This window comes from Phoca vitulina, unplaced genomic scaffold (assembly GCF_004348235.1).
Source record: "Phoca vitulina isolate PV1807 unplaced genomic scaffold, GSC_HSeal_1.0 scaffold65, whole genome shotgun sequence".
In the NCBI taxonomy this organism is placed as follows: domain Eukaryota; kingdom Metazoa; phylum Chordata; class Mammalia; order Carnivora; family Phocidae; genus Phoca; species Phoca vitulina.
Window position 1 is genome coordinate 7487433 of NW_022589768.1, and position 26242 is coordinate 7513674.

At 41.8% G+C, this 26242-nt stretch overlaps 1 protein-coding gene across 4 annotated transcripts in view; it reads left to right on the forward strand.

Moving 5' to 3' along the window:
- Positions 1–26242, forward strand: part of NTRK3 (neurotrophic receptor tyrosine kinase 3) — a 379660-nt gene that overhangs the window by 348354 nt on the left and 5064 nt on the right. For 2 of the 4 annotated variants that reach the window (XR_004297851.1, XM_032391890.1), the window contains exons 17-18: positions 1644–1718; positions 25932–26090. Coding sequence is in view for 3 of the 4 variants with exons in the window: in XM_032391890.1 (XP_032247781.1) it covers positions 1644–1718; positions 25932–26090 (234 nt within the window). In the remaining variant the exon portion in view is untranslated. Of the gene's footprint in view, positions 1–1643; positions 1719–21338; positions 21381–25931; positions 26091–26242 lie in introns of all 4 variants that reach the window. The other 2 variants (XM_032391894.1, XM_032391891.1) reach the window with 2 other exon arrangements.

The following is a 26242-nucleotide window of genomic DNA, read 5'->3' on the forward strand; positions in this document are numbered from 1 at the left end:
GCGCCTTTAGACTCAGAGTCATCCTACCCATGCTCCTTAAACTCTCCATTATCCCAACTGCTTCTTTAAGAGATTTGAGTGAATCCTCATTTCCCAAAATGATAAATTTCTTACCTTGACCTCCAGGGCCCTCAGGCACTCTGTCATGCTGCTTCCTGACTGCTCCCACAAGAAGCCCCCTCCGTGCTACCCCAGCCAGCCTGCCCCCCATTCTTCAATGGCACTTGCTCATTTCCAACGTTGCCTGAGACCTTCTGTATACATTTCCTAGGGCTGCTGTAACAAAATACCACCAACTGGGTGCTTAAACAACAGAAACTTATTTCCTCAGTTCTGGAGGCTAGATATCTGAGACCAAGGTGTCAGCATGGTTGGTGTCTTCTGAGGCTTCTCTCCTTGACTTGTAGATGCTGTCTTCTCCCCATGTCTTTACATCCTTTACCTTCTGTGAATATCTGTGTACAAATTTCCCATTCTTGCAAGGACACCAGTCACATTGGATTAGTACTGGCCACATGACCTTGTTTTATCTTAATTACCTTTTCACATGCAGTCACATTTTGAGATACTAGGACTTAAGCATAATGAATTCTGGGAGGAACACCATTCGGCGCATAACATCTTCTCCTCTCAACTTACCATCTGTTCTTTCATCTCTGTCTTTGTTCTTTCTCTCTGTTCCTCACCGTCATCAACACCCAGTGGTCCCATTTCACTGTGCTCACTGGATGGTCTCCCCAGCATCACCTTATTGGTTTACACACACAGACGTGTTGCTTTGTGAACATGCTTCTTTGTTGGGTGCTTCTGATGTTTCTCTGCCTCTGGCTTGACTGAGAACAGGGACTATATCTCTTGTCTTGTGAACAAGAGGTGCTTGAGAAATGCCATTGCTAAGTCACTGCATGTCCTTTCTCAAAGGCTGCCTAACATGCCCACCTCTCTGAATTCTTAAGAGGCCTTTCAAAGGGAATGAGTTTTTCCCAAGTGGTAATGGGGAACATACACCTGACTCTGTTGACAGCAAGAAGGAGGAGGGCTGAGGATCCACACAGATGACATCCGACTAGCTCACCTCCTTTCCAAATCAGAGGCCAGGAAGGGCATCTGGGAAAGAAGCCCTGAAAGTAGTAGTGAATTCAGTGATTTTTCTGCTGGAAACAGGAAGGACCAATATTCCCTCAGGAATTTTGGAGAGGTGCTAGTTCTTTGATTTAAGGGGCTGAAAATTCTGGATAAAACCCACTTCCTTTCAGAGTGGTAGTTGGCTGGGAGGCTCATCTTGTTGGAAGTAGAATTGAGCCCTTGGAGGGAATCCAGTTGGATCTTGGTAGAAAACCAAAAGAAAGACAGCTGGGCACCATGTACTAAGAGTGGTGTGATGGTGTGCCTGCCGAGCTGTGGGTAGCCTCTCTGGGTGGACTCCTGAGTGAGGACCATGTTGCTGGGTTGATGCTGTCAGCCTTTTCCCCTAGTGGTGTGAGAGGTGTTTGGAGGCTGTGGCCAGGAGAGACTCACCATTCACTTAAAGATACAACCACTCCCCTTCTCCTCCCTTCTTTCATCCTTCCATGCTTTCTTCCTCTGTCTTCATCCTTTCTTCTCTCTTCCCCTACCCTGCTCTCTCCTCCATTCACTGTCAGGAAGGGCCATGCCAGAAGGGCCCGATCAGCGTGTCATGGCAGCGGCAGAGACTAGCAGCACCGGCAGCTTCCACAGTGAGTCTGGATTTTGTTTCTGGGGCCAGGGGGCTGGGCAGGGCAGTCCACACACAGACTGACAGCTTGCAGACTTTGGAGAGGAACTTCCATGGGCTGGGGCTGCTGCCCTCCTCTCCTTCCCTGCCTCCCAGCAGAGGGGCAACTTCCATGGAAGTTTCCTGCCAAAGCCATTGATGTGCTTGGGATGTCTCATGGAGAGGAAGCATGGTGGGGGGGTGGAGGGGCCATAGTCTGCTAAAATTAGAGGCACATCTGGGAGAAGCGCCGGAGTTCAAATGGCTGCCAAGGATTCTGTCCAAGCCTGCGTGTGTGGTGGAGGCTGGAGGCTCTGCATGGACGATGGTTTGGCTGCTTTCTTGCATTTCAGGAAGTATGACCTTGAGTTTTGAGTACATGTTGGGTGCCTACACTCCCTTTAAGGAAGTGAGAATGCCACATAGGCTCAAAGATCTGCAGAACCAGAGGTCTCCCTGTTGACCTCAGATGAAGCTTGTCGAACAAATTTGGTGATTAGGATAGTTATTACAGAGCTCCATGACTGAGTCATCTCTCTGAGTATTTTTTTTACCATCGCCATGTTAATTTCTGGCATGGAGATGGACATAATGTGGAATCAGTCAAAGTTCCATCTGTCTTGCCTTGATCATCAGACTGAATTGGATGGCTTCCTTCCACTTTTTCCCTAGGGGCTGTTTCCTTCTGTTTTGGGAATGGTCCACTTGGGAAAATAGAACCACAAAATTTACCTATCCTGCCTTAAAAATCTCGCCCAGTCTAGGAGCCCACACGTCCATCTCGAAATGTTTTTCCACAGGCCAGATGCTGTTTACAAATATTGATGGGTGTGATGTAGTTCATTTTGAAGTGAAAAACCTCCAGTCTCCAATACGTGATATTATCCTGATGCTGCATTCTTATGGGCAGGTGCATGGGGATGCTTTTCCAATTTCATTCATTTCTCCTGTGTTATGGTTACGGAGGTAAATTAGGCATAGCTTCCCAAGTTCTATCAGGATCATGTTTTTATAGGTATCTCATCTTGGTACTGTTACTAATAATGGCATTACAGTTTAGGATTATTCAACCCTAACAGCTGTGTAGAATTAGGGTTTATCAGAATGAACATGTTTGCTAGCCTTGTGAGAATTTCAAAAGCAGGACCATTATAAGAGATTAATCAATCTCTTCTCATGCTTTTAAACATCATATATATTTCATTCACCTCAGGGTAATACTCTTGGTTTGAGGAGTTGATGGGTTTAATTAAAGTATCAAATTGGTCAAATTTATTAATTAAATTCAACAACTACTTATTATTAATCAACTCTGTATATTTGATTGTCTAAACTTGGACACCTCCGAGACTGAAAAAGGGAAGCTATTAATAATTAAATTGATACCACAGGCATAAACTGTTATCTTCCCTGGTAAATTGGGACAGAGAGTCACTCCATCCATGTATTGTGAGCTAGGGGATATAACTGTGATTAAAATAGGCAAAAATCTCTTCCCTTAATAAGGGAAATATAAAATAAAGTAGAATAGATAGTATGTAAGAGAATATTAGATCCTTAGAAGAAAAATAAAGCACAGAAGGAAAAAAGAAGTGTTTGGTGGTAGTAGTGGTGGTGGTGATGGTTGTGTGTGAGCGTGTGTCTATCTGTGTGTGCTCGTGCACAATTTTATACAGGGAGGTCAAAGCAATTGAGTTGCCTAAAGAATATAATGTATTTTAGTTTATTTAGTTAACTTAATTTAGCCAAGGAGGGCTTTCATGGCTTGGATAAAATTTTTCTGAAAGAAGTCAGATCTAGACATTCTGAATCCAAAGCAAGAAATACAAAATTCAGAATGACAAAAATCGAGAAGGGAGAATCAAGTGGCCATGGCATTGGAAGCATACCTTGTTTGCTCAATAGTTAGGTTTCAGCTCCAACTGACATGACTGAGAGACTGTCAGAAAATGAGTGAGCCTGTGGACTTCTCTGCTTGGGGGACCCTCTTGTAGAAAGCCCCTGAGTCTTTGACTTTCCCTGGCCATTCAGGACATCTTAAGGTCCTTTCTTCTTCCATCTGGTGTCCTCAGGGGTGGTCAGGGATGGCAGCTTACCTTTGCTGAGCACCTACACCAGACACTTTGCTAGGGACTTTGAGTAGGTTCATTTATTTAATTTATACTGTTCCCATGAAGAAGTTATCGTAGTGCCATTTTAGGGAGGAGAACGCCAACATTTAAACCCAACACTGGAAAACAGTGGAACCAGAATTTAAGCCCAGGTGGCTTAAGTCTAAAATCCTGCCTTAACCAGTTAGTCTTAGCATTCACCCAAAGATACCCGTTGGCAGGAAGTGAGAGAAAGAAAGGAGAGGTAGGACTTCCTAGGTTACCCCCAAGGTCCTGCGAGTGGGCTTCTTTGCATGGCTGGATCAGAAGCAGTAGATATGTTGGGGTGGTTGTCGATGTCTTTGCTGATGGTGCATGAAGGTACAGCAACTTCTGCTGCTTCTCCGTGTGTCATTGTCATCGGGAATGGGGATAGGCATGGAAAATTTGGGGGGCATGAGAGCAAGTCTTCCTGCTGTGGCATCCATCCCAGGCAGAGGTGGAACTGGACTTCAGTGTGTCAGTGTTTCTGGGTTTCACGCACGTTGGAAGGAGGGATGATGCATGGGTCTGTGTGTAGATAATAGGGGTGGGGAGAATGCATGCGGAGGTCTGAGGCTGGATAAAGATTTTCCAATAGGGGTTTGAATCAAGAGTTGAGTTTGAAGAGAATCCTAAATTTCCTGCCTGCCTTTGTGATTAGAATCCACAGACTGACCACATCCAGTCTTGGGACTGCTATTAGCAAGAAGCAGGATGTCTCTGGACCATATCTTATTATGGTTATACTTAACATCAATCTCACCGTGTAACCTTGTATTTATGTGTAATGAACATTTATATACTTCCCAGAAAAAAAAAATTTAGGTAGCATCTTATTTATGCAGAAGCTCCTGGTAAGGATATGGCAAGCAAACCATCATCTATATGCGCCCGAGAGAGCTGCTATAGCAAAGTGAAGAATTATTTTGAGATGTCAATAACCCTCTCCAGTTTGCCTTTTATGCTAAAGGAGAGAGTATTTCCACTTGTAACACTGTTATTTTCTTGGACTTCTGTAATGTATTTATCCAAAGGTTTCAACGAATGTCAAGACAGTGTCTCTTTCAGTATCACGATATGTGTCATACAGATAGAGAGAAGTTATTACTCTGTCATTTACCAAGGGTTTTCTTCATCATCACAATGTCAGTGTCACTTAGGTATACACTCCAGGCATATGAATGTCTCTCACTGTGGTCTTCCAATTGGATTATGACTACTACATCAAGTCTTGGTTTTTTACTGCTTATGGCCTGTTGTCTAGTTTCCCTCCATCACTTTGCTACTCAGGGCTAGGGAGCAAAGCATTCATCTGCCTCCATGGGGGACTCTCCTCTGACTTACCCGCTGAGTCTTTTTGCCTTTATGGCAAAAACAAACGAGCAAGCAAACTACCTTTTCTTCTAAGATATTAACTCATCTCAACATCATTTGGCTTCTCTCTTCTACACCCGTGCCCTGTGGAGTCCCAGTTGGGGACAGGGGTAAAGATTGGAAAAGTCTGGTTCTATTTCAAGCTGACAAGGATATCCCTCCTTCCTCTGCTTACAGAAGGCCCACCCTGCTTCTCACACATACAGGGTCTGTCAGAATTCTAGGAAGGGTTTAGTTGCAGCTGGAAGGACAGTGCCCAGGCCTTCGACAGAAGTCTGTGAGAGCACATAGTCACAAATATGCCCCAGTCCAGAGACCTCCTTGGAAACCTGGTTAGGGACACACCCTTTTGCACCAGAAGCCCAGGGGTGTATGTCTCTACCCAAATGAGCCCAGTTGTGCTGAGGAACCCTAGAACACTCACCTGTCTCTGCATGCCCAGGGCACACAACGGGAACTTTGGATGAGTGCGTGGTGGTGTGCTTCAGCTACCGCTGAGGTTGTGTGTGTGGGGGGGATCAGGGTATAGCGAGGTGTCCATGAGCTGGAGAGTGTTCTAACACACACTAGGACTTTGATAGTTTCACAGCTCTGACCTTGCAGAATGTGATTTCCCAGCTTCCTGTTGCTCCCCGAGCCTTGCAATTCAAGATGGTTAAGATGGCCTCTGGGCTGAGCAGCCTAATACATTGTCCCGTGGGAGATGCCTTTTAATTATTCGATACCCATGTCCTTATAGGTTCAGGGAAATCAGCTGGTATTCCCAGGGCTAGTCTTTGAGTTCTCACCTGGAGATTTATCCAGAGATAAGAACTCTGCCCTTTAAACGGTAATTAATTTTCAAACTTGTAGCTGCCTGAGCATTTTGCTCTCTGATGATCTGAAAATAGAGGTCTCCTATAAGAGCAAGCTCCCAGAACAGCAGGACAAGAGTTTCCTGGAATGGGGTGGAACTCAGGTCTTCCTGTGAAGGGGCTGAGGGATTCAGAGGGAAGAGAACAGTGAAGGAAGGGATTCCAGAGGTGCCATCTGGGACTGTTCATTAGGAAGGTCTCTCTAGTCTTTGTGATGGGATTCTGTATTCCTCACTCGGGACTTTATCTTCAAAGTTGGTCAAGTCTGTTTGCTTCTGCAATTCTTTTGGGACAAATGACTCATGAGAAACCCATTTGTCTGGAAGAATTGCAACAGGACCTCCTGTCTGGGGATGCTGGAGGGGACCAGATCACATGAGTTCCGCTATCTCTGTTGCCTGGGTCAGCTGGGTCTCTCTTGAGCATTAGCTGGTTCCTCTGATTTTTGTGGCCGCCTCCCATCCTGGCACTTGTGGTTAACCTTAATGGAAAGTAGATGTCTAATGTAACCTCCAGCCCAATGCTCTGGGCTGAAGAAGCCGGCGTGTGGGCGGATGCAGCCATGCAAGGAAAGCTTTCAGTGCAAGTGCTGGTCTCTGAGCCACGTGTTTGTAAGCTGTGTCCTTGTAATGCTTTATGGCTGGTGAAACCCGGGTATGGGGTGCCACCATACAGGGTGGGAAAGGATAAAAGGTCATTCTGTGGATGAGAGCAGGCATGTTGCTGTGGGCAGTTGGTTTCTATCTGGGCCTCTGGGATCTCTCTCGAGTCTTTCTTCTTAGGTTCATTTCTAGAAATAGACATTTTATTCCTAGGGATAGAGACTAAATTGAGAGTCGAATTTTCCAGCGTTATATCAAGATTCTTTCAGCTGCAAGTGACAGAAACCTCATTCAATCTATCCTAAGCTAAAAGGCAATGTATTGTGTTCATAATCACAGAATCCAGATTTAAGACTTATTTCTGGTGTGGCCTAATTCTAAGACTGGACTAAATCCCCAGGCTTCACATACATTGCTCTCTCTCTCTCTCCTTCCTTCCTCTCATCTCCACTCAACCTTTTTACCATCCCTCCTTCTCTCTGTCTTCCCCCTTTTCTGCCTGACACAGTGATCTCAGGGAAAGATATGATAATGGGGAAATAGATTCCCAAACTCTCAAGGCTGATGAATTTTGGAAATCACGATGATAAAATGCTACAGGGGTTGGGCAGGTGATCTGGGACCTAGATGTTCAGTGACAAAGACTTGTCTTCATTGGAGATGCCTTGCCATTGGGAGCCCCACTGACCAGGCATGAAATGATCAGTGTCGTTTGAGTTGGGCCAAGCATTATGCTGAGAGAAGCTGCAAAAGAAGGACTAATGAAGCAAAGCCCATGACTGACTCATTTTTCCAGTCTCTCTGTGAAGAACATCCAGTGTTGTCCGGTGTCATTTTGATGAGTGCTCTCCGGGCCGATGTAGGCTCCCGTCTTAGTTCGTTATATCTGCAGATTTAGATCTTTCTGAATGAACAATCCCTCTTCAGCTTTTATGGGTGTTTCTATAGAAATAAAGTTCTAGGATTTCTATCACATTTTCCAAAATCTGCCACCCCAACGCATCCATTTATATGCCTTGAAACATCCAGCGAGTCTTCCTTCACTTTGGATGTGCATAAGAACTCTGATTCAGTGGTGCCAAAGAACATTGGCTTTGAAATCAGACTCCTGTAGGCATGAGGCTTGGATATTCCACTCTTCAGCCTTTTGAACTCACATAAGTTGCTTCACCCCTTTCTTCCTTCATCTATGTAATGCTGTTGATAATAATAATTTCCACAGCCAAGGCACATTGGGAGGACATTTAGCACAGATCCTGGCTTAGTTTAGTTTAGTTTACAAGGCTTCCACCTCTGGCCTCAACCTTGGAATACTGAAAGCATCTCTTTCTACCTGTTATGATAAATCCAGATGAGGCCTCAACTGTTCGGATTACCTACCCCAGACTTAGCCTCGCTCCACCTCTGGGGGACCCACCAGGGGACCCTGAGAAAGATTCCTCCACCCAGTTTCAATTAGCCCCAAAACAAGAAGTCCACTTGCTCCAATCCTCCTTCTATCCTTTTGGAGACATGAATGTGTATAATCGAATAGGAATGCCTTTGAAAAAAAAACCACTCAACTGTGATTACTGGCTTAGCATTTAAGACTTTCTCCTGGGTTCATCCTCAGAGCAGCCTTCCCTCGCCTTTTGACCTTGAAGGGGAAGCCAAGAGGTAGGGCTTGTTTATGAAGGGAGAAGGAGCAGCTCACAGCTGCATGCCTCAGGTTATGGCTTGGGATGCCAGATGCTGTGTGGAGGGACAGCTCCTCCATGCCTTTCATCTGAGACTACCCTTGGCTCACACCCTTTGCTGCAGAGAGGCACTCTGGGGCCCAGTTGTAGAGTAGTGGGCTGTGTGAAACTCGTGGGTCTCAGAGCTGTAGGCTCACAGCGCTGGGAGGGGCATCCAGAGGTTATCCAGTCTCTGCCTCACCAAATCCTAGTACTTTGGAACTAGATGATACCTGAAGGCCAACGAGTGCAGCCCTTTTCCTCACCCTACCAATTCTACAGATGAGACTCAAGGGCCCGGGGATGAGCCAGGTGGTGTGATGTAAACCTAAGTCAGGGGCCTGGAGCTTCTGAGTTCTGGTCCATCGCTCTCCTTGGCCTGCCTGCAACACACATGCACGTGCACATGCGCGCACACACACACGCACACATGCACACAAACGCTCATGCACATGAATACACACGCCACCCTGGAAACTCACGCTGCCACCGTTGGGGAGGGCGTTGAGATGAGCTTTTGTTCAGTGCTCTTGGTATATTGATTCAGGTGAGAACATTTTGCTTTGGACAATTTCACGCAGTTTTTGAATGGAGAAGAATCTTTGCAACCCTCTGCTCCGGCTACGTAATCATTACAGATGTGAACATGAGAGCAGGAGGAAGCAGAGGGTGCCAAAGCACAGAGGGGCACGCTGGGAGCCCTGGAGCGAGAGTTCAGACGACCTGAGTCTCAGTCCAGTGCTATTTCTACCCTATTCTGTGGTAGCAGATCTCGCTTCCAGCTTCCTCCCTCCTAGGATGCTTTGAGGCATCTCTAGGCACTGTATGGATTGTGTGGCTATGTTAATTAATACCCCTTTCCTAGAATTTCTCAGGGGACAGGCTAGCTAGGAACGCGTGATGCATAAAAATAATGGTGGTACTAACTTATGTTTATTAATCACTTTGCAGTTCACAGGGGCCTCAGCTGCTGTTATCATCCATCGGCAGGCTGCCCTGAGAACGTCATCCCATCATGTTTTCTAAGTCGAGCCCCCACTTTTAAGTGAAGGTGGGGGATTTTATCCACCCTTTCACATTTGTGGTCCAGCCAGAGATCCAGCAAGTGATCTGAGAGCTCTCTCCCCCCGGGCACCAAGGAAACTTCCTTCAGAATTAGAGGGTCTTATTTCTTTTTTTTTTTTTAATTTTATTTATTTATTTGAGAGAGAGAGAATGAGAGATAGAGAGCACGAGAGGGAAGAGGGTCAGAGGGAGAAGCAGACCCCCAGCTGAGCAGGGAGCCCGATGTGGGACTCGATCCTGGGACTCCAGGATCATGACCTGAGCCGAAGGCAGTCGCTTAACCAACTGAGCCACCCAGGCGCCCTAGAGGGTCTTATTTCATGACTCAAAGAAGAATCCCATTTTCCGTTGGGTGTAGCGGTGCATTGAATTCTCCAGAAAGCGTTGGGTGTGTGAAAAGGCGCTTAGCGTCTGCTTCTCCTGGCCCTCGTAGGAACTGCTCTAGACTAGTTAGCGGGTGGACAGGGAGCTTGGCTTCAGCTCAGAGAAGCTGGATAAGGCAGCCTCTCATGGAAGGAGTGGGGTATTTTTTTCTATATCCTGTCCCATGGTGCTTTTCCGGCTTTCCTTTGCCTCGGGATGTAGCCATCGAGGGTAGGTTTCTGTTGTGGTGTGTATTGTTTATTGAAGTAATTAAAATATGCAAAGTGTTCCCTGTCCCCCATTTTGCGCTTCTTCCCCAGCTACTTCTGGCATTTTCAGTTGGCAGTTAATAAAACAAAAGGGGGGCCCAAAGGCCCGCATCTCCCTCCAGCTAGAATGATTAATTTGGAGTGGTTTAGAAGTCGAAGATTTTACCTCTAGCTACAGCTGTGTCTTTTTGGCAGATCTGTTGTACCTGCTCAGAGCACTGTAATCGGGGGACTGTGAATGCTTCGTGAAGGGCACAGGGCAGGTGGAGGGAGGGAGCAGGAGGGGGGCAAGGGTCTGGTTTGTTTATTATCACAGTGCAAACGGAGGAGACTTCTCCTTCCTCAGGGTAAGCCTACATGGAAAGAGCTATAGCCAAGGACCCTGGAAATTTACTTCCTAATCCAGCCTAAATGTTTACTACCACCAAATACCCCCATCTACCCGCACACACAGAGATTCAAAACCCATTCCCTTCTAGAGAATGCTTCTTGCAAATATTTATTTGCTGCAGCAAGCCTTGGTCCCTGTTCTGGCCATCGTGTATACTACGCTAAATGCTTTACGTGGGTTGTTTTATTCAATCCTCATGGCCATTTTAGCAGGTGGATAGCAATTGATGTTCAACAGATGGGGAAACTGAGGCTCAGAGAGCTTAGCTGATTTCCTGAAGTGACATGGCTATATGAATTTGTGACTGTGTTTGTCTGTGTATCACGATGTTATTGGGCCCCTATTTTAAGATCTGCTTAGGGGTGCACTGCCTTCTGTTCCCATTAGGGGAACCTGTTTCTGCACCCACCAGCTTTTCTAATAGGACATCTTGCCCTTGCACTGAGCAGAGTGTGTAAGGTGCATTTTGCCAGGGGCATCAGACCTTGCCTCAGTTTACCTCTCCACCGGCCCAGACACATAGCTACCTGCCTCCTTCCAATCTGTGGCCCAGAGAGATGAAAGATACACAGACCACAACATACTGTGGGAATCATCACAATAAGGGATGTGGGGAGGGCTCAGCTGGCAAAATGTCTTTTAGACACAGTTAAGAAGCAGCCCTTCAAGGTGACAGGTGTCGGATCAGGGCAGACACCCCTGTCATTGTAGGAAATAATGCTCTATGTTAACAGCGTCAAGAGTCATTTCTTTCTTTCTTTTTTTTTTTTAAAGATTTTATTTATTTGAGAGGGAGAGAGAGAGAGAGATAGGGAGAGAGAGAGAGAGAGCGAGAGCACAAGAGCAGAGGGAGGGAGAAGCAGGCCTCCCGCTGAGCAGGGAGCCCGATGTGGGGCTCGATCCCAGGATGCTGAGATCATGACCTGAGCTGAAGGCAGATGCTTAACCGACTGAGCCACCCAGGTGCCCCTCAAGAGTCATTTCATAGTGTTGACTATGCTTTATAAACAGTCTTTCATTTGTCAGTCCTCCCAAAGTCTCTCGGAGGTAAATGAAGATCAAGAGCAGCAAATGGAGGCTGTTTTCGCCGTCTGCTTCTCAGGCAGCTGATGTGGGGCCCCAGCAGCGGTTGTGCAAGCAGGTTCTCCCATGATCACAGCATGCGGTCCGCATCACAGACTTTGCAAGTGGCCAGTCCCCTGTGCTGGGCTGTTGGGATCTTGGAATTCAAAAGAAACGTATTCAATTAAGAAAGCCAAGCAGTCCATCTTCTTATCCAAAGCTAAGAGGTGGGCACCCGGCCTGAGCTTATTTAGAGATGGGACCTCACCAGCTAGCAAGGGAGAATATTTTGTCACTTCCTGGAAAAGCTCTTTCTCCACTGTTGGTACAAGTCAGTTCTGGTCACCACTGGGCTTGGAAAGAAGGCTCAGGATCGGAAGATGATGTCATAAAACTCAGATCGTGATTAAGGAATCCAATGCTATCATCTTCAGGCTGTTGGGTGTTCAGTCAATAGGAGGCACATTTTTGTTACCAATGGCTGGAGGAGACAATTTACAGCTTGGTCTGCCTTTTGAGGAAAAAGAGCCCGTCTCGTTCTTTGCTTCTTAAATTCAAATCATCTTGCTTTTCCTTCTTGTTTCCTGCCAGGTGGCCTAAAACAAAGGAAATAAAGTCATTGAACTCCATCCATAGAATATGCTAACCAGCTCAGTCCTGTCTACTCTGGGACTTGCATTAGCTGCTCTTCCTGGGTGTCGAAACCCTGCTTTTGTAAACAGCCAAGTAGTCCAAGGATCTGAGTTGGCAGCCCCACTGATCCTGGAAACCTGTTCCCAGTGCTTAGAAGGGGAATTGTCTCGAACCCACAAAACCCATAAGGAGAAGGATTTAGAGTATGGCGAAGGATTCACTTCTAGCTTGGCCCCTGCCTTGCTGGGTTTGCTGGCATTCCATCTCTGAGCTGATTTCCTTCTCCATAATTCAGGAACAGTGTCTCCTTGGTGTAAGGGTCACTGGGCAGAATGTCCAAGTTTCTGGAAAAACGAGAAGTGCTGTACAGTAAACATAAACACTGAGAAATTAGCACCTTGGAAGAGGCTACATACACATATGTGCATGTGTATACAAAAACCCTGCATGCTTCTGTTTCATTTAATATCTCACTGAATTTCCATACATGTTCTACGTAGTTTATGATTTTATACATAAGAAAGGTGAGTCTTCCGAAGGTTAAGTAAGTTCCCTAAAGTTGCTTAGCTAGTAAAAGGCATTGCCTAAGTTATACATTATCCCATTTGTTCCTTCAGATTGTCTGTTTCCTTATCCTGTACACACATTTTCAATATCAGTCATCATATTTTTTTAGATTTTTTTTTTTTTTGGCATTAAATACCGAGCAAAGCCAATCTTGTCTGAAAGAGAGTTTCTTATGTTTGCTAAATAAGTCTGAATCTAAATCAAAACCTTGGGGGAACAGCCAGAGCTGAGCAGGGTACAGTAAGAATCTAGATTTATCACAAGAAGCCTTTATTCTCCCGTTTCCCTTTACCTATTAATGTTTGGCAAGCGCTCGGGGTTTGGGTGGATCCGTCTAGATCCAGTGTGATCCGTGGATCTGAGCTGAAGTGAGACCTCCAGCTCTGTTTAGTGCATTGAGCTCTTCTAATAACTTCACGATGGTTTGTTTCTACTGGAAGATTTGAGCGCAGCCAGGAGGCTCCACGTCTAGGCATCTGTAAAAAGAAATTAAGGGCAAGTTATTTTTCAACCTACATCTTTGGACTTGCACTGTCTGCTCAAAAAAAAAAAAATTATATACATATTGCTTGGGGGCAATAAAGGACAGTGAGGTGTCTGAATGAGGGCCAGCATTTAGACAGGATTTAGAAAGGGGAAAACAAAAAGGGGAGTTATAGAAGGTATGTGTCCCTGGACCTTCCATCTGAGAACTTGCTTCTGGCAGATGTAGCTCTAGGTAAGAGAGTTGGGGGGAATCACAATGGGTCTATTTATCCTCAAGGTTCACACTGCTAAACAGCTTGGCTCTTAAACTCCCTGTATTTTTGGAAGACTCCAAGGGTTTTTCCTAATCCTGGGGCTAGAGGCTCAGTCTGAAACAGCCATTCCACTGAGATTCTGCTAAATGGATGCCTTTTGCATAAACTGTCACAAAGCCTGGCTCAGAGGGAGCCACGCTATAATGATGTCTTTGTGAGCTTCCTCTGTACCTTCCCTCCAGAGAATCCCAACTACCTCCTAGACCCGGGGCTGAGGTCTTCAGTCTGTGTCTACAAGAAGCAAGGTGATAGCATGGCCTACACTATATCAGGAAGAGGAGGGGAGGCAAAAGGAAGGCAAACAGTTCTCTGCCTTATGAAGTCAGAAGTCTGATGTCACTATAGAAAATCTCAGTGTCTTATGTAAGTGTTTCATCCATGGAATTTTATAACTGGAGTGAAGCCACGGACAGACGTGCCCTTGTGACTGCGCACATCCCTGTTGTAGATTTAATCAGATTTAAATCAGATGAATATTCAGACTATTACATCCCTAAGGCCTCGCCCACACAACTGGGGAAACAGAGTTCTACTGGGAGACCCAAAGTCTAAATGCAACAGGATGAACACAAAGAAGCTATAGAACTGAAATTTAAGCTTTGTAAGACTCAATCCGTATATGGGGCGTCTGGGTGGCTCAGTCGTTAAGCATCTGCCTTTAGCTCAGGTCATGATCCCAGGGTCCGGGGTTCGAGCCCTGCATTGGGCTCCCTGCTCTTCGGGAAGCCTGCTTCTCTCTCTCCCACTCCCCCTCCTTGTGTTCCTTCTCTCACTGTCTCTCTCTGTCAAATAAATAAAATAAAATCTTTAAAAAAAAAAAGACTCAATCCGTATATTTTTGATTTGTATCCCTGTATGTATAAATGCTTTTCTCTAGGAATACGTTTACATTGAAAACAAGAACAAGACTCTAGGGGACTTCCATTTCATTTACTCTTCTTAGTGACCTTGGGCAAGTCATTGCCTCTCTTCCAGCCAAGGTTTTCATGCCTGGAGGCAGACGAGGTCATTTCCAAGGCCTTTCCCACTTTGTATGTTCCTGAGGTACAGCTTTAGCATTGAAGCTCTCCTTTGGAGCCCTGGATTCTGACGAATGTTGGATTTGGGGAGATGGAGTGGATGCAGTTACCAGGTAGGGCTGGTCCCCCAAAGAGCACCCTGGAAGGAAGACAGGCTCTCACACCAAAGTGGCATGCCTGGGGAGTGGGCCAACGGGGCTGGGCAGAGGGGTGAAAAGCTGGTTGGAAATACAGTGTCTGTAATTTCAGAATAGCCAAGTGGGGAAAATGAGGGGAGAGAGGATCAAGGACAGGAGGGGGGTGGGTAGAATAGGGGACGATCTGCAAGGGCAGACTACCATTTCTAAGGCTTTGGCGGCCTCCCTCATATGTGGGGAAGGAGCTATTAAGAGAGCCCAGCTGTCAGGGTGGGGGAGCAAGCGGTGAGTAGGGTTAATTCAGGAAGGACAGTCATGTCCTTCTGAAGTTTTGAAGCCATCAGCAGAGTGAATCAACTGATTTAGAGTGGAACCACTTATTTTTGCTGTCTTAGAGACAGGATACATTCGAGGAGGACTTTGCATCTTTCCTCCTACGTTTAGGCCATTTATATCAAGAGGCTTCCGAGGGAGATTTCACCAGCTATCGCGCCCTGTGAATCCGTGTTTGCTCACCTTTGCTGCATTGTGGTTTCCTTATCTGGGAAATATGGGTCACTTTGTCTCCTTTATACCTTGTCAGAGTCGCATGAGCATAGCCGTTTTGAACTTCTGGGAGAGAAGCGGGCTTCTATGAGGTCTTTGCAACCCACCAGCTGCCTCCTTTTCTGTGTCATTAGACGCAGAGAGCTGAGAGGCCTTCTAGAGCTCAGAGTTCCTCTTTCGCCCAGAGCAGTGGGATCCCTCTGCCTGCAGGGGAGTGGGTGTCTCTCTGTGGAAAATAGCGAGACAGTGCCTTGTTCGGGGAAGACGGGAGAGGAGAGGCGGCTGTGGGGAGATGGGTGGAGGGACACCCCCCAGAAGAACTCTGTGCAGTGGGGCATCCTGCCCTCGTTGGAACTGGGGCCTGAGATCCTCCTTCAGCTCTTCACACCTTCAGTCCCACCACTCCTGGCCCCCAGAGCAGGGTGGGGAGCAAGGGCTCAGGACTTAAAGGAGTGGGGTTTGGGGGTTTTTGGCAGGCACCCCGGGCTGGAGGTGAGGCGGCAGCTCTTGCTTCCACCTTTTGCATCCTCTCCCCTTATACTGCTGACGGGGGTGAGTGGGGTACCGCCCTGAGGAGAGAATTGAGGCAGAGAGACAAGACTCCAAACTTCACACCGCTAGGGGCTCAGTCTCTGGACCTGTGGTTTTCAAACCTTTGATGCCCCTAAAAGAATTTTGAAAAATCACCTATGCGTGCCCCCCGTGCCTTGTAAGTTGCTATATAAAATCTTCAATGTAATTTCGAATAGTTGCAAACGATGCCATTTCCAGACTATTGTAAATATTGGCATTAAAAAAATACATCACTTCTGTAATGTATCTAATGAACTTTAAATATCAGAGCAATTTGATACATCATCTATTAACCACATGAACAAGGGCTTAAACAGTCAGTTTTATGGGGTTCCTTCTTCTTCCTGAATTTATGTTTTCATTCCAGTTACCCTACCAAGTTTTATCCTTATGTATTATATTTTTATGCATGAAAGCCTTTTATTGGCCTCTCTATCATAATTTAGTGTGACAAAAATATGTATGAATATTTAAATTTAATTTTTAATGTCTGATAACCATTAGTTCCTAGATGGTAACAGTTTTGGGATTGAGTTATCATTACAATTATTAGCAATACATAGACGTAGGCAGCAGATCAAAATAATGCATTTATAGCACAACTTTGATGAATAGGAACGATAAGAAGTATGAGATTTTTGGAAATGCATCTCTTATATTTTTCCATTAGTCCATAATGAATATTATTTATTGCTAAAGTAAGGAAGGTTCAGGATCAATTCTATTCCTGTTTTTTATTTATATAACTCTAAGAACTGAGAAACGTTATTTACACTAAACTAATAGATGGAAAGGAAGGAGTTTTGTTATTGCAATGTGACTCAATTCTTTGAACTGTTGTTAGGCCTTTTGCCTAAAATCTCATATTGGCCTCTTTTTTTTTTTTTTTTTAAGATTTTATTTATTTGACAGAGAGAGACACAGCGAGAGAGGAAACACAAGCCGGGGCAAAGGGAGAGGAAGAAGCAGGCGAGCCCAATGCGGGGCTTGATCCCAGGACCCTGGGATCATGACCTGAGCCAAAAGCAGATGCTTAATGACTAAACCACCCAGGCTCCCCTCTCATATTGGCCTCTTATCAAAATTTCTTTTTAATCTCCGCTTAGCTGATCATTCTTTTAGGTCTGTCCCCCTTCAATCGTTTGAAATGAATTGGAAACGACTCGACGCCGAAAGGATTTACTTTCCAGCCACTAGAGACATTCATTTTCAACACCCGTACTAGTATTTCATAGCGTTTATTCGTTTGTACTCAGTAGGTTTTCTCCCCTGAGATTTAGGATGAGTGAGAGTCTTGTATTTCCTGTGGAGGTGGCAAGTGCGCATGTGTGTGTGCGCACAGTTGGGAAGGGGGATTGCTGGGCCACAGTGGGTGCTCAGTCAATGTTAGAAAAAAAAATCCATATGGGGGTTTAGGATCAGTGAAATCCTTCAATGCTTTCCTTGCCTGGGTACCCATTGGAAAAACTTCATGTGTCTCCAAAGTTATGTGGATCCTGGATTGGAACCACTTCAATGGGCACTGCAGACATCTCTGCATGTTACACTGAATAGGAATTCTAGGCTATTATTCTTTATGGGGTGAGGAGTCACCCGAGATGTATGTAAAAAGTGCACCTTCCCTACTGACAATAACAAAAGGGTGGAAACACTTGAGTCCTATCAGTCGGGGGCTGGCTAGACAAACTGTGGCATGGTCATGCTCGGTGGGGTCCAAGACAGCTGTAAAAGGAACAAGCACCCCAGCAAACAAAAGTAAAGTACACAACAGGTATGTTACTTTTATCTAAGAGAATGAAGAAAATGAATATAGCCTGTATTTTCTTATGTTAAAAACAATAGAAGAATAAACTAAAATCAAACCAAAAAAAAAAAAAAAAAAAAAAAAAAAGGTTACCTGTAGGGAAGGAGGAGATCACGGTGGGGAGAGTGGACAGAGATGGTATCAGACTTGGATCTGATGTACTTTGTTGGTTTTAGCTTTGAAACCATGGGACAGTTTTCACATCATTATAAACATTTAAATTTGTAGAATTAAACCAATTCTTCAAAATAAAAAGCAAAATGAAACACATAAGCCTAACTGTATATTAAGTATATTATATGTATTTTATAAACATATGTTAGGATAAAGCAACTACATAATATTACTAATTTAGGACTCAAGATTTTCAGCATAAGGAAAAATACTGATATAAAATCAAAGAGGTTAAGTAAAAGCTCTGTAATCCTAAATTTGAGTTGGAAAAATCAATATGAACTCATAATGTGTTTTCTTTTAGAAGTTTTTCCTAGCTACTTCCATTATAAACACCTAGAAATAATGACCATCCCAATAGCAATGAACACTCCTGGCATCCATAGTGTAGTCTCTAAATATCCCATTGTCCACCCAAAGGATCCAGGGCTCCTTGGAGAAATGGCTGCTTCTAGGGCTTGGGGCAACAAAGGTACAAGATGAGCCTATCATGTTTTTTTCATGTCAGAAGCAAGGATGCTATCTTTCATGTCAGAAGCAAGGATCAAAGACTTATAGGGCTGGGGCAACAAAGGTACAAGATGAGCCTATAATATTTTTTCATGTCAGAAGCCTACCTTCCCCCCCCACCCCCACACACAAACACACACATACAGGAGTTAATAATACTTCTCAGAACCAAACCAAACCAAACCAAACCAAACCAAACCAAACCTCTTATTGGTCATCTTTGGAGGATGCTAGGGAATGAATTCATTATTCTGAGCACTGATAAATAAAGGGAGAGGGCCAGGCATTTCCCATATGAAGTGTTGTCGGTATAATCAAATAGTTAATGAGGGAAATTTTTCACTTATAGAAGATTTCCAGCAAGTGTATGCAGAGGGGATGCTAGAATTAGAATGCCACCCTTCTGTAGCCGCTAATGGAATATTGGGTCTGGGCAGTAATCATCAGTGCCTGCTAATGCCTTAGGTGAAAAAGAATGTTATGATGGATGACCAGGCTGACAACACGGGGATCCATGATAATACAGGTGGTGGAAGATGGTATCCAAGGTAGTGTAATCCAAAGATCTCCAAGTATTTATTTTCTTTCCAGAATCATTTCTTAGAATTTTTGCCTTTTTCCTGTATGTTTCCTGTTTCAAAGCTCAGCCTTCAGGTCTTTAATGTAACACGAGAGTTTGGATCATTAGCTAGTATTTCTCAGGCAGTGGCTAGGCAAGTTACTTTATTTTCATCTGTGAAATGGGGATAATAGGGAATTCGAATCATATAGGATGGGATTAAATGAGGGATGTGTGACTGGTACTCAGTGTGCATTCATTGGCATTATTCTTTTTTTTATATATTTTATTTATTTATTTGACAGAGAGAGACACAGCGAGAGAGGGAACACAAGCAGGGGGAGTGGGAAAGGGAGAAGCAGGCCTCCTGCCGAGCAGGGAGCCCAATGCGGAGCTTGATCCCAGGACCCTGAGATCATGACCTGAGCCGAAGGCAGACGCTTAACAACTGAGCCACCCAGGCGCCCCTTCATTGGCATTATTCTTATGAAGATTATCACGTCAGCCCATCGCTTGTCTGGTTAGGTTTTACCATGGGACTATTTGTCAATATTTCTTGTCAGTGAAGGATTTAACCACTAGCTTTCCCAGACTAGCTCTCTCTGATGTGGAAGAAGGATGTAGATTTTATTTTCCTGGAGGAAAATCAGTGTAGGCTAGGTGGTCTTTATGGGAATATAGAAACCAGGAAATGAGGTTTGTTATGCGACCCATGAGTGTGTAAGGACACACATAGTGAATAGTCATTGCACTTTATGTGTATACTTCTGCATTTAACAATACTCAGTGGGATTTTGCATACCTCATCTTACTTTAAGCAGGGGCATTGCTTGATTCCTATGTTGAAGATGAGAAAATTGAAAAAGAGGTTGAGTGCTTGTCTAAGGTCACATCACAACCCAGCGCTTCTGAGTCCCAATTTATTTCTCTTTTTGTTATGTTACTGATCTCTTGAAATATTTTAGTCCACTTCCAGGGGAACGCCTGATAAATTTCACCCACATTGGTGGTGAACATCCTGATAAAATTTTTCTTAGTGGGGTCCCTGTAGTCAGTTAATACCCTTCTAATACTTTTATTCCCAAACACTTAAGCTCATCAAGGTTTACACCAGCACACTAGAATTACTCCCTCTTCGTAAATTTGGAGATTTCAGTCTGGAATACCTCTTCTGAATTAAGTATAAAATCATTAAATGAGGCAAACACCAGCATCAGTTTGGAGGAATCCATGACTTGAAATTTTTCATAAAGAGGAATGTTTCTGTATTTTATTTTTTTCACCAAGAAACCAGGTCAAATAAGCTATTCTACAAAATTCTATCACAACCGTACTTTTTCTTTACAGAACATCATCTTTGATACAGAACTTACGGAAATTAGGTCCACTGGTTTTCCTTTACTCAGATGTTAACTTTTTTCCTTTTATAGTTTTTAAACATTTTAAATGTGACACATGATCATGATGAAATTATAAACAGCATAGAAGTACATATAGTAAAAAGGTGGTATTTTCTCTCTGGTCAGTACTCACTCTCATTTCCTTCTCCAGAGGAAACATTAGTTTAATGACTGTATTTCTGGATCTTTTTCTATGCATTTACAGACTTAGGCATTATTCCCTTTTAATGTATTTGCTTATGTAGACACATTTCTACATGAATTAGAATGCTAATATATATAGTTTTAATGTCTTGTGTTTTCATTTAATGTATCCTAGACCTATTTACATATCACTACACTTACTCCACTATATTCCTTTTAACCACTACAAATATATGTATAATGATGGACAAGTTGTTGCCCTTAAAAACAATGAAATAAGCAGCCCCTTCAACCAATTATTTTTGCTTATAGGAGCAAATATTTTCTAAGACTCCTAGAAGTAAAATTACTGAGTTAAAAGGCACTCAGCATCTTCAGTGTGGACAGACTCTGCCAAGCTGCCCGCAGATAAGTTAGCAGTGACACCTGAGAATAACTCTATCCTCGTACATTTTCAAGCACTAGATAGTATCAACCTTTTCAATTTTTCCCATATGACATTCAAAAATGTGTCTCTTCATTGTTTTAATTGGCATCTCTTCATATGTTTGTGCTCATTTGTAGCCCTTTTGTGGATCATCTGGTCTACCCTTTCCTCATCTTTTTTTTTTTTTTTTTTTTTGGTCGGGTTGCTTTTTTAAAACTAAAGGAACACTTTATGATATATGGATTTTAATTCTTTGTTACATATATTGCAAATATTTCCTCTGTCATTTGTCTTTTAACTATACTTATTTTGTATTTTGCCATGCAAAAAGTGTTTGGTTTTTACAAGTTGTATCGCTAAAATCCTATCCTTTACGGCTTCTTGAACATGTGTCTTATTTAGGAAGGCCTTCTTCTCCTGAGTTATACAGATATTTTTCTAAGTTTTCTTCTAATATTATTATTGTTTTGTTTTTATGTTTAGCTCTTTAATCCATCTGGAAATGATTTTTGTATATGGTGTGAGGTAGGTATCTAAGTGTACTTTTCAAATGAATAGTTCATTGTCCCAACACTTTGATTACTAACCCATCATTTCATATATTAAATTCTGATATTATACATGGGTCTGCCTCTGGACTCTATTTTGTTCCATTGATCAATGAAATTTGTCTATATCTATGCCAATAACACAGTGTGCTCATTTCTGTAGTTTGATAATATGTTTTGCAATCTGATAGAGTAAATCTCCCCTGTTATTCTATTTCAAATATGTCTTTGTTTTTATCAAGTATTTATTCCTCTAGACAAATTTTGGTATCATCCTGTCAATTTCCATACATCATTCCATTGGGGTTTTCGTTTAGATTGTGTTGAATTTGCAGACTAATTTGAGGGAGGAATGAGAGATTTATGACATCGAGTCTTCCTATTCAAGGAAATGACATATCTTTCCATATATTAAGATCTTCTTTTATGTTTTCAATACTTTTCTTTAACTAGAACTTGTATATTTTCTGCTAAGGTTTATGCCTAGGAGTTATAATGTTTTTGTTGCTATTATACAAACAATCTTATTTTCCATTGAATTTGTTACTACTGGTATATAGGGATAGTTTGATTTTTGTAGGTTTATTTTATATCTGGGTGGCTTATTAAATTGTATAATGATTCTAATTGCTTTTTAGTTAAATACCTTGAATAAGTCTTAATCATATGCATGCAATGGTTTTTGACTCTTCCTTTTCAATGTTTCTACCTTGTTTTTATTTTTGCTTTATTGCATTGGCTAGGACCATCTCAATGGTATTGTGTAAAATCAGTGATAGAAGATACTTTTCTGTGCTTCTAAAGTTTTATTAGCATGTATAATAGTCAGTGTCTTAGATAAAGGAAGTTACCTTCTATTACTAATGAATTTGGGCATTTAATCAGGAAAATGTGTTGGAAAATTTTGGCATCTTTTGAAAGGATGGATTTTCTTCTACCGCTTTAGTGAATTAAACACTAGATTTCTTAAGGCTGAGGCATTCTTGCATTTCTATTATAAATCTTATTGAGTTATAATATGGAGTTCTTGTAATATCTTGCTGATTGAATATAATAATATTTTATTCATTAATGTTATGAATATAACAGATAATTTTACACATATATAGATAAAATATCTATAGCTGTACTCATGTATTTAAGGCTATATGCTATGTTTGACTGATTTTATCATCAGAAGTATTTAAATCACAGAAAGTCAATTGGGAAAGTTTCTAACTTTTTTATTTTTTATTTTTTGCTTTGGGAAAGTATAAATAGGGTAAAACATTTTAGTAGAACTTACTCCCAAAAATCATCTGGACCTTGTACTTTTTTAATGTATAGAATTTTTACTACAATTGTAATTGTTTTTCTGTGTTTGAATTTTCTACTTCTCTCTTTTTTTCCTTAATTTTTTCTAGTAAATCAGTTATGACATCTTTATTTTCAAATTTCTTGTTGTAATATTTTTAACATTTTACATTTGTCTCCTCTATGTCTTTTATTAACCTTGCCACAGGGTTATATTACTTTTAAAGAACTACCAATTAATTGTGTAGATAAGTCTCCTTTTAAATTTTTTTCCCTTTTGGTTGGTTGTTTTGCTTTGCTTTCTTTTATACCAATTCCTCATTTTATCTTTATTATTTATTTCCTCTTTCTTTCTATTATCATGTAGGTCTTTACTACCTTTGTTGTTGAATCATATTTTAATTTATTAACTATTTTAAAAATAAGTCCTTACATGTTATAATTTAAAAAATTACTTTAGCTATATTTCATAGGTTTCAATGAATACAAATTTAATTATCATAATAAATAGTTTTACATTTAATTTTCAATTATTCCTTTACCAAATAGTTTTTTAATTGACCAAAGGGAAACTTTTTAAAAAATTATTCTTTTGTTGTGAACTTCTATTTGGCACAGAAAATGTTTCTCATTTTTATTTTATGTTTACCATGGTTTTTATCTTGGCATTTCAGCTTTCCTTTGAGGTATTATATGTGATTGGTTTTATAAATTATTTCAGAGAATTGAAAATAATTTTCAACTTTTTAGGGAGGCTGAAAGACACACAATTGCAATACTCATATCTATCAATTAAAACTCATTATCTATATTTTTAAAATGTATCTTCATTTATCTTGTCTTCTTGACCTGTCCGTTTGTGAAAGAAGTATTTTGGTTTTCCATTATAACAGTAGTTTTGTCAGTTTCCTTTGGTTTATATCCTGTTTTTAGTCTTTGTATTTTTGTTGCTATATTACTTGGAGCCTAATAATTCATAATTATCATAATGCAGAATTTTGCCATCTTGAAATATGATTTAAATTACTTTTTCTCCTTTTAATTCTTGGCATTCTAAATTTTTTTCCGCATGTTTTTAATTGTCAGCATTTTATGTATTCGATATTATACATTTAAATCATATATTGTGTATATCAAATATACATATTTAATATATATTCATTTTTCCTTTTATTGTATTTTTGCATTCTTTCATTTTTAATATTTTCTGCTCTTCTACACATGTCTTTTCTAAATAACACACATCTTGATTTTTTAACATAAATTTTCTCTTATTTAAGAGGCAGTATAACCCATTTGTATATAGTGTCTATATAATATACAAATTATTACAAAAATATTATTATTATCTTTGTATAAAAGACATAAATTATATACAAAGATATTATTTAAACTTCTTTTTCATAGTGTGCCTTCAACATCTTTAACCCATTCCTCTTTTTTGTCATCTTTTTGATACTGGTTAGAGATTTTTGCTTTTCTTTTCTAAAAACCGGTTTGGAAGCTATATGTACTATTTCTATTCTTCTAGGAGGCACTTAAAAATTTTAGCAAGAAAATTTAAATTGAAACTCTTGTAATCAAAAGTTGATGACTGTTTGTAAATTTGATTTCCCTCCCTAAAAGACAAAGCCTTTGCCAGGCTTTTAATGATTTCTCTTCCTATTCTTCTATGTACTTATGGCTGAAATTATCTGAAGGTTTCATTCCAGAGAAGTAGTGTTAATAATAGCAGTCGTAGATAAAGGAAGTTACATTATTAGTATTATTAGTATTATTATTTACTTTACGTCTCTATTTTACAAGACTTTATTAGTAATTGTATTACATTTTACTACCAAATTAGCAACCGCCATTTAGATTTAAATTGCGTTTTTGTGACTTATACACTCTACTTTATTTGTTATGTTCCCAGTCATTGTCTATTTTAGATTCTTTTTTTCTGTTTCTCTGGAGCAATCCTCAATTAATTTTTGCTCCTTTATTTTCTGAAAAGCTATGAGTGGTCAACTTTCTGAGTCTTTGCTTGTCTGAAAGAAACCCCTTCATTTGTCTTTACACATGACACAGAGCTGTCTTGATTATAAAAATCCCAGGTTGAAAACAGCTTCCATACATCCTTATCATCATTTATCTTCTAAAATATTTCAAGTGGATAAGGCAAATATCATTTTCCTTTTTAGAAATAAGATTGCCCATTTTCCAATAAGTCATTCTTAAGTGTTCATTATCCTTATCCCTTCCAACTGACCCACCATAGAGAACTTCTAATTAATAGTTTACCAGGGCATTTATAGAGAGCTGTTTCTATCAATGGCAAGCACTTTTCTAACAACAAAATTCTATGTATGAGCCAGAAGTTCCCATTTCTGATGTTCTATTTGCTAATGATGCAGTGAGTTCCTGAGTTTTAAAACATGCTGTGAATTTTCTTCCACTTATGCTAATACCTCTAGCCTGCTGGGCTGTGAGGATTTCCCTAATGTTTTCTCAGGAAAGGGTACCCTGAATGTCAATCACTTCCTCTCATCCTTGACTGTCAGATCTGTAGACCCACAGATGGGTCTCCGTAGGCTATTTTAAAAGAGACTTTTCTCACTGGCCTTTGAGATGTTACTAAGAACTGTCGTAAATTCTCTTTCGGTCCACCTGATTTCTTATGAGCCTGTGGTCTTCCATACATTTGGAACTTCCCTGTTCCCTTCACTTGAAACACTGAGACATAAGTTACAGTGAGAAATTCAGGATTGTCAGATAGAAGGTAAAGTCATGGTTCTACAGATTAGATGCACTTGGATAATACTGTGCTTTTACCACCTGGGCCAAGGAGTCCAACCTGGTGTCTGAAAATACTCAGGTACTTGATGGCCTCCCTCATTGATTCTGCTGACTTCCCTCTGGACCTCCTTTCAAGGCTAGGTTCACTGTAGTACCAGATTCTAAAACCTCTCCCACCCCAAGTCATCTTGCGATCTTTCTTTGTACTCCATGCCAAGGAACCCACCTGCCCTTAGGGATTATCTCTCGTTGCCACTCTAGCTGCCTCCAGTATTGTAGATCGTGGATGTCAGTACTTCCACTGAGACTCTGACAGCAGCTGCATCAAGTTCAGGTTGTGGCTATCACAGAATAAGAGGCATCGAGTGCGCATCTACTTACGAAGAGTGCAGACAGGCAATGACCGATTCTGGCCATCTGGTCACTCAGTGTGTGCCTCTGTCTTGATCCCTTTTAGGTGGGAGGACACACCATGCTCCCCATCCGTTGGATGCCCCCTGAAAGCATCATGTACCGGAAGTTCACTACGGAGAGTGACGTGTGGAGCTTTGGGGTGATCCTTTGGGAGATCTTCACCTATGGAAAGCAACCGTGGTTCCAGCTCTCAAACACAGAGGTACAGAAGGGGGTTAGAGGGGAACCTCCATTTGGGGGAAGGCTGATAGGAGTTATCTCGGGCCAGGATTTAGACCTAGTATACAAAACATGAGGCGGTGTTTGGAGCTAGCAGGGCAAATATAGGTATAAGCAAGAGAGGAGAGCTTCTTA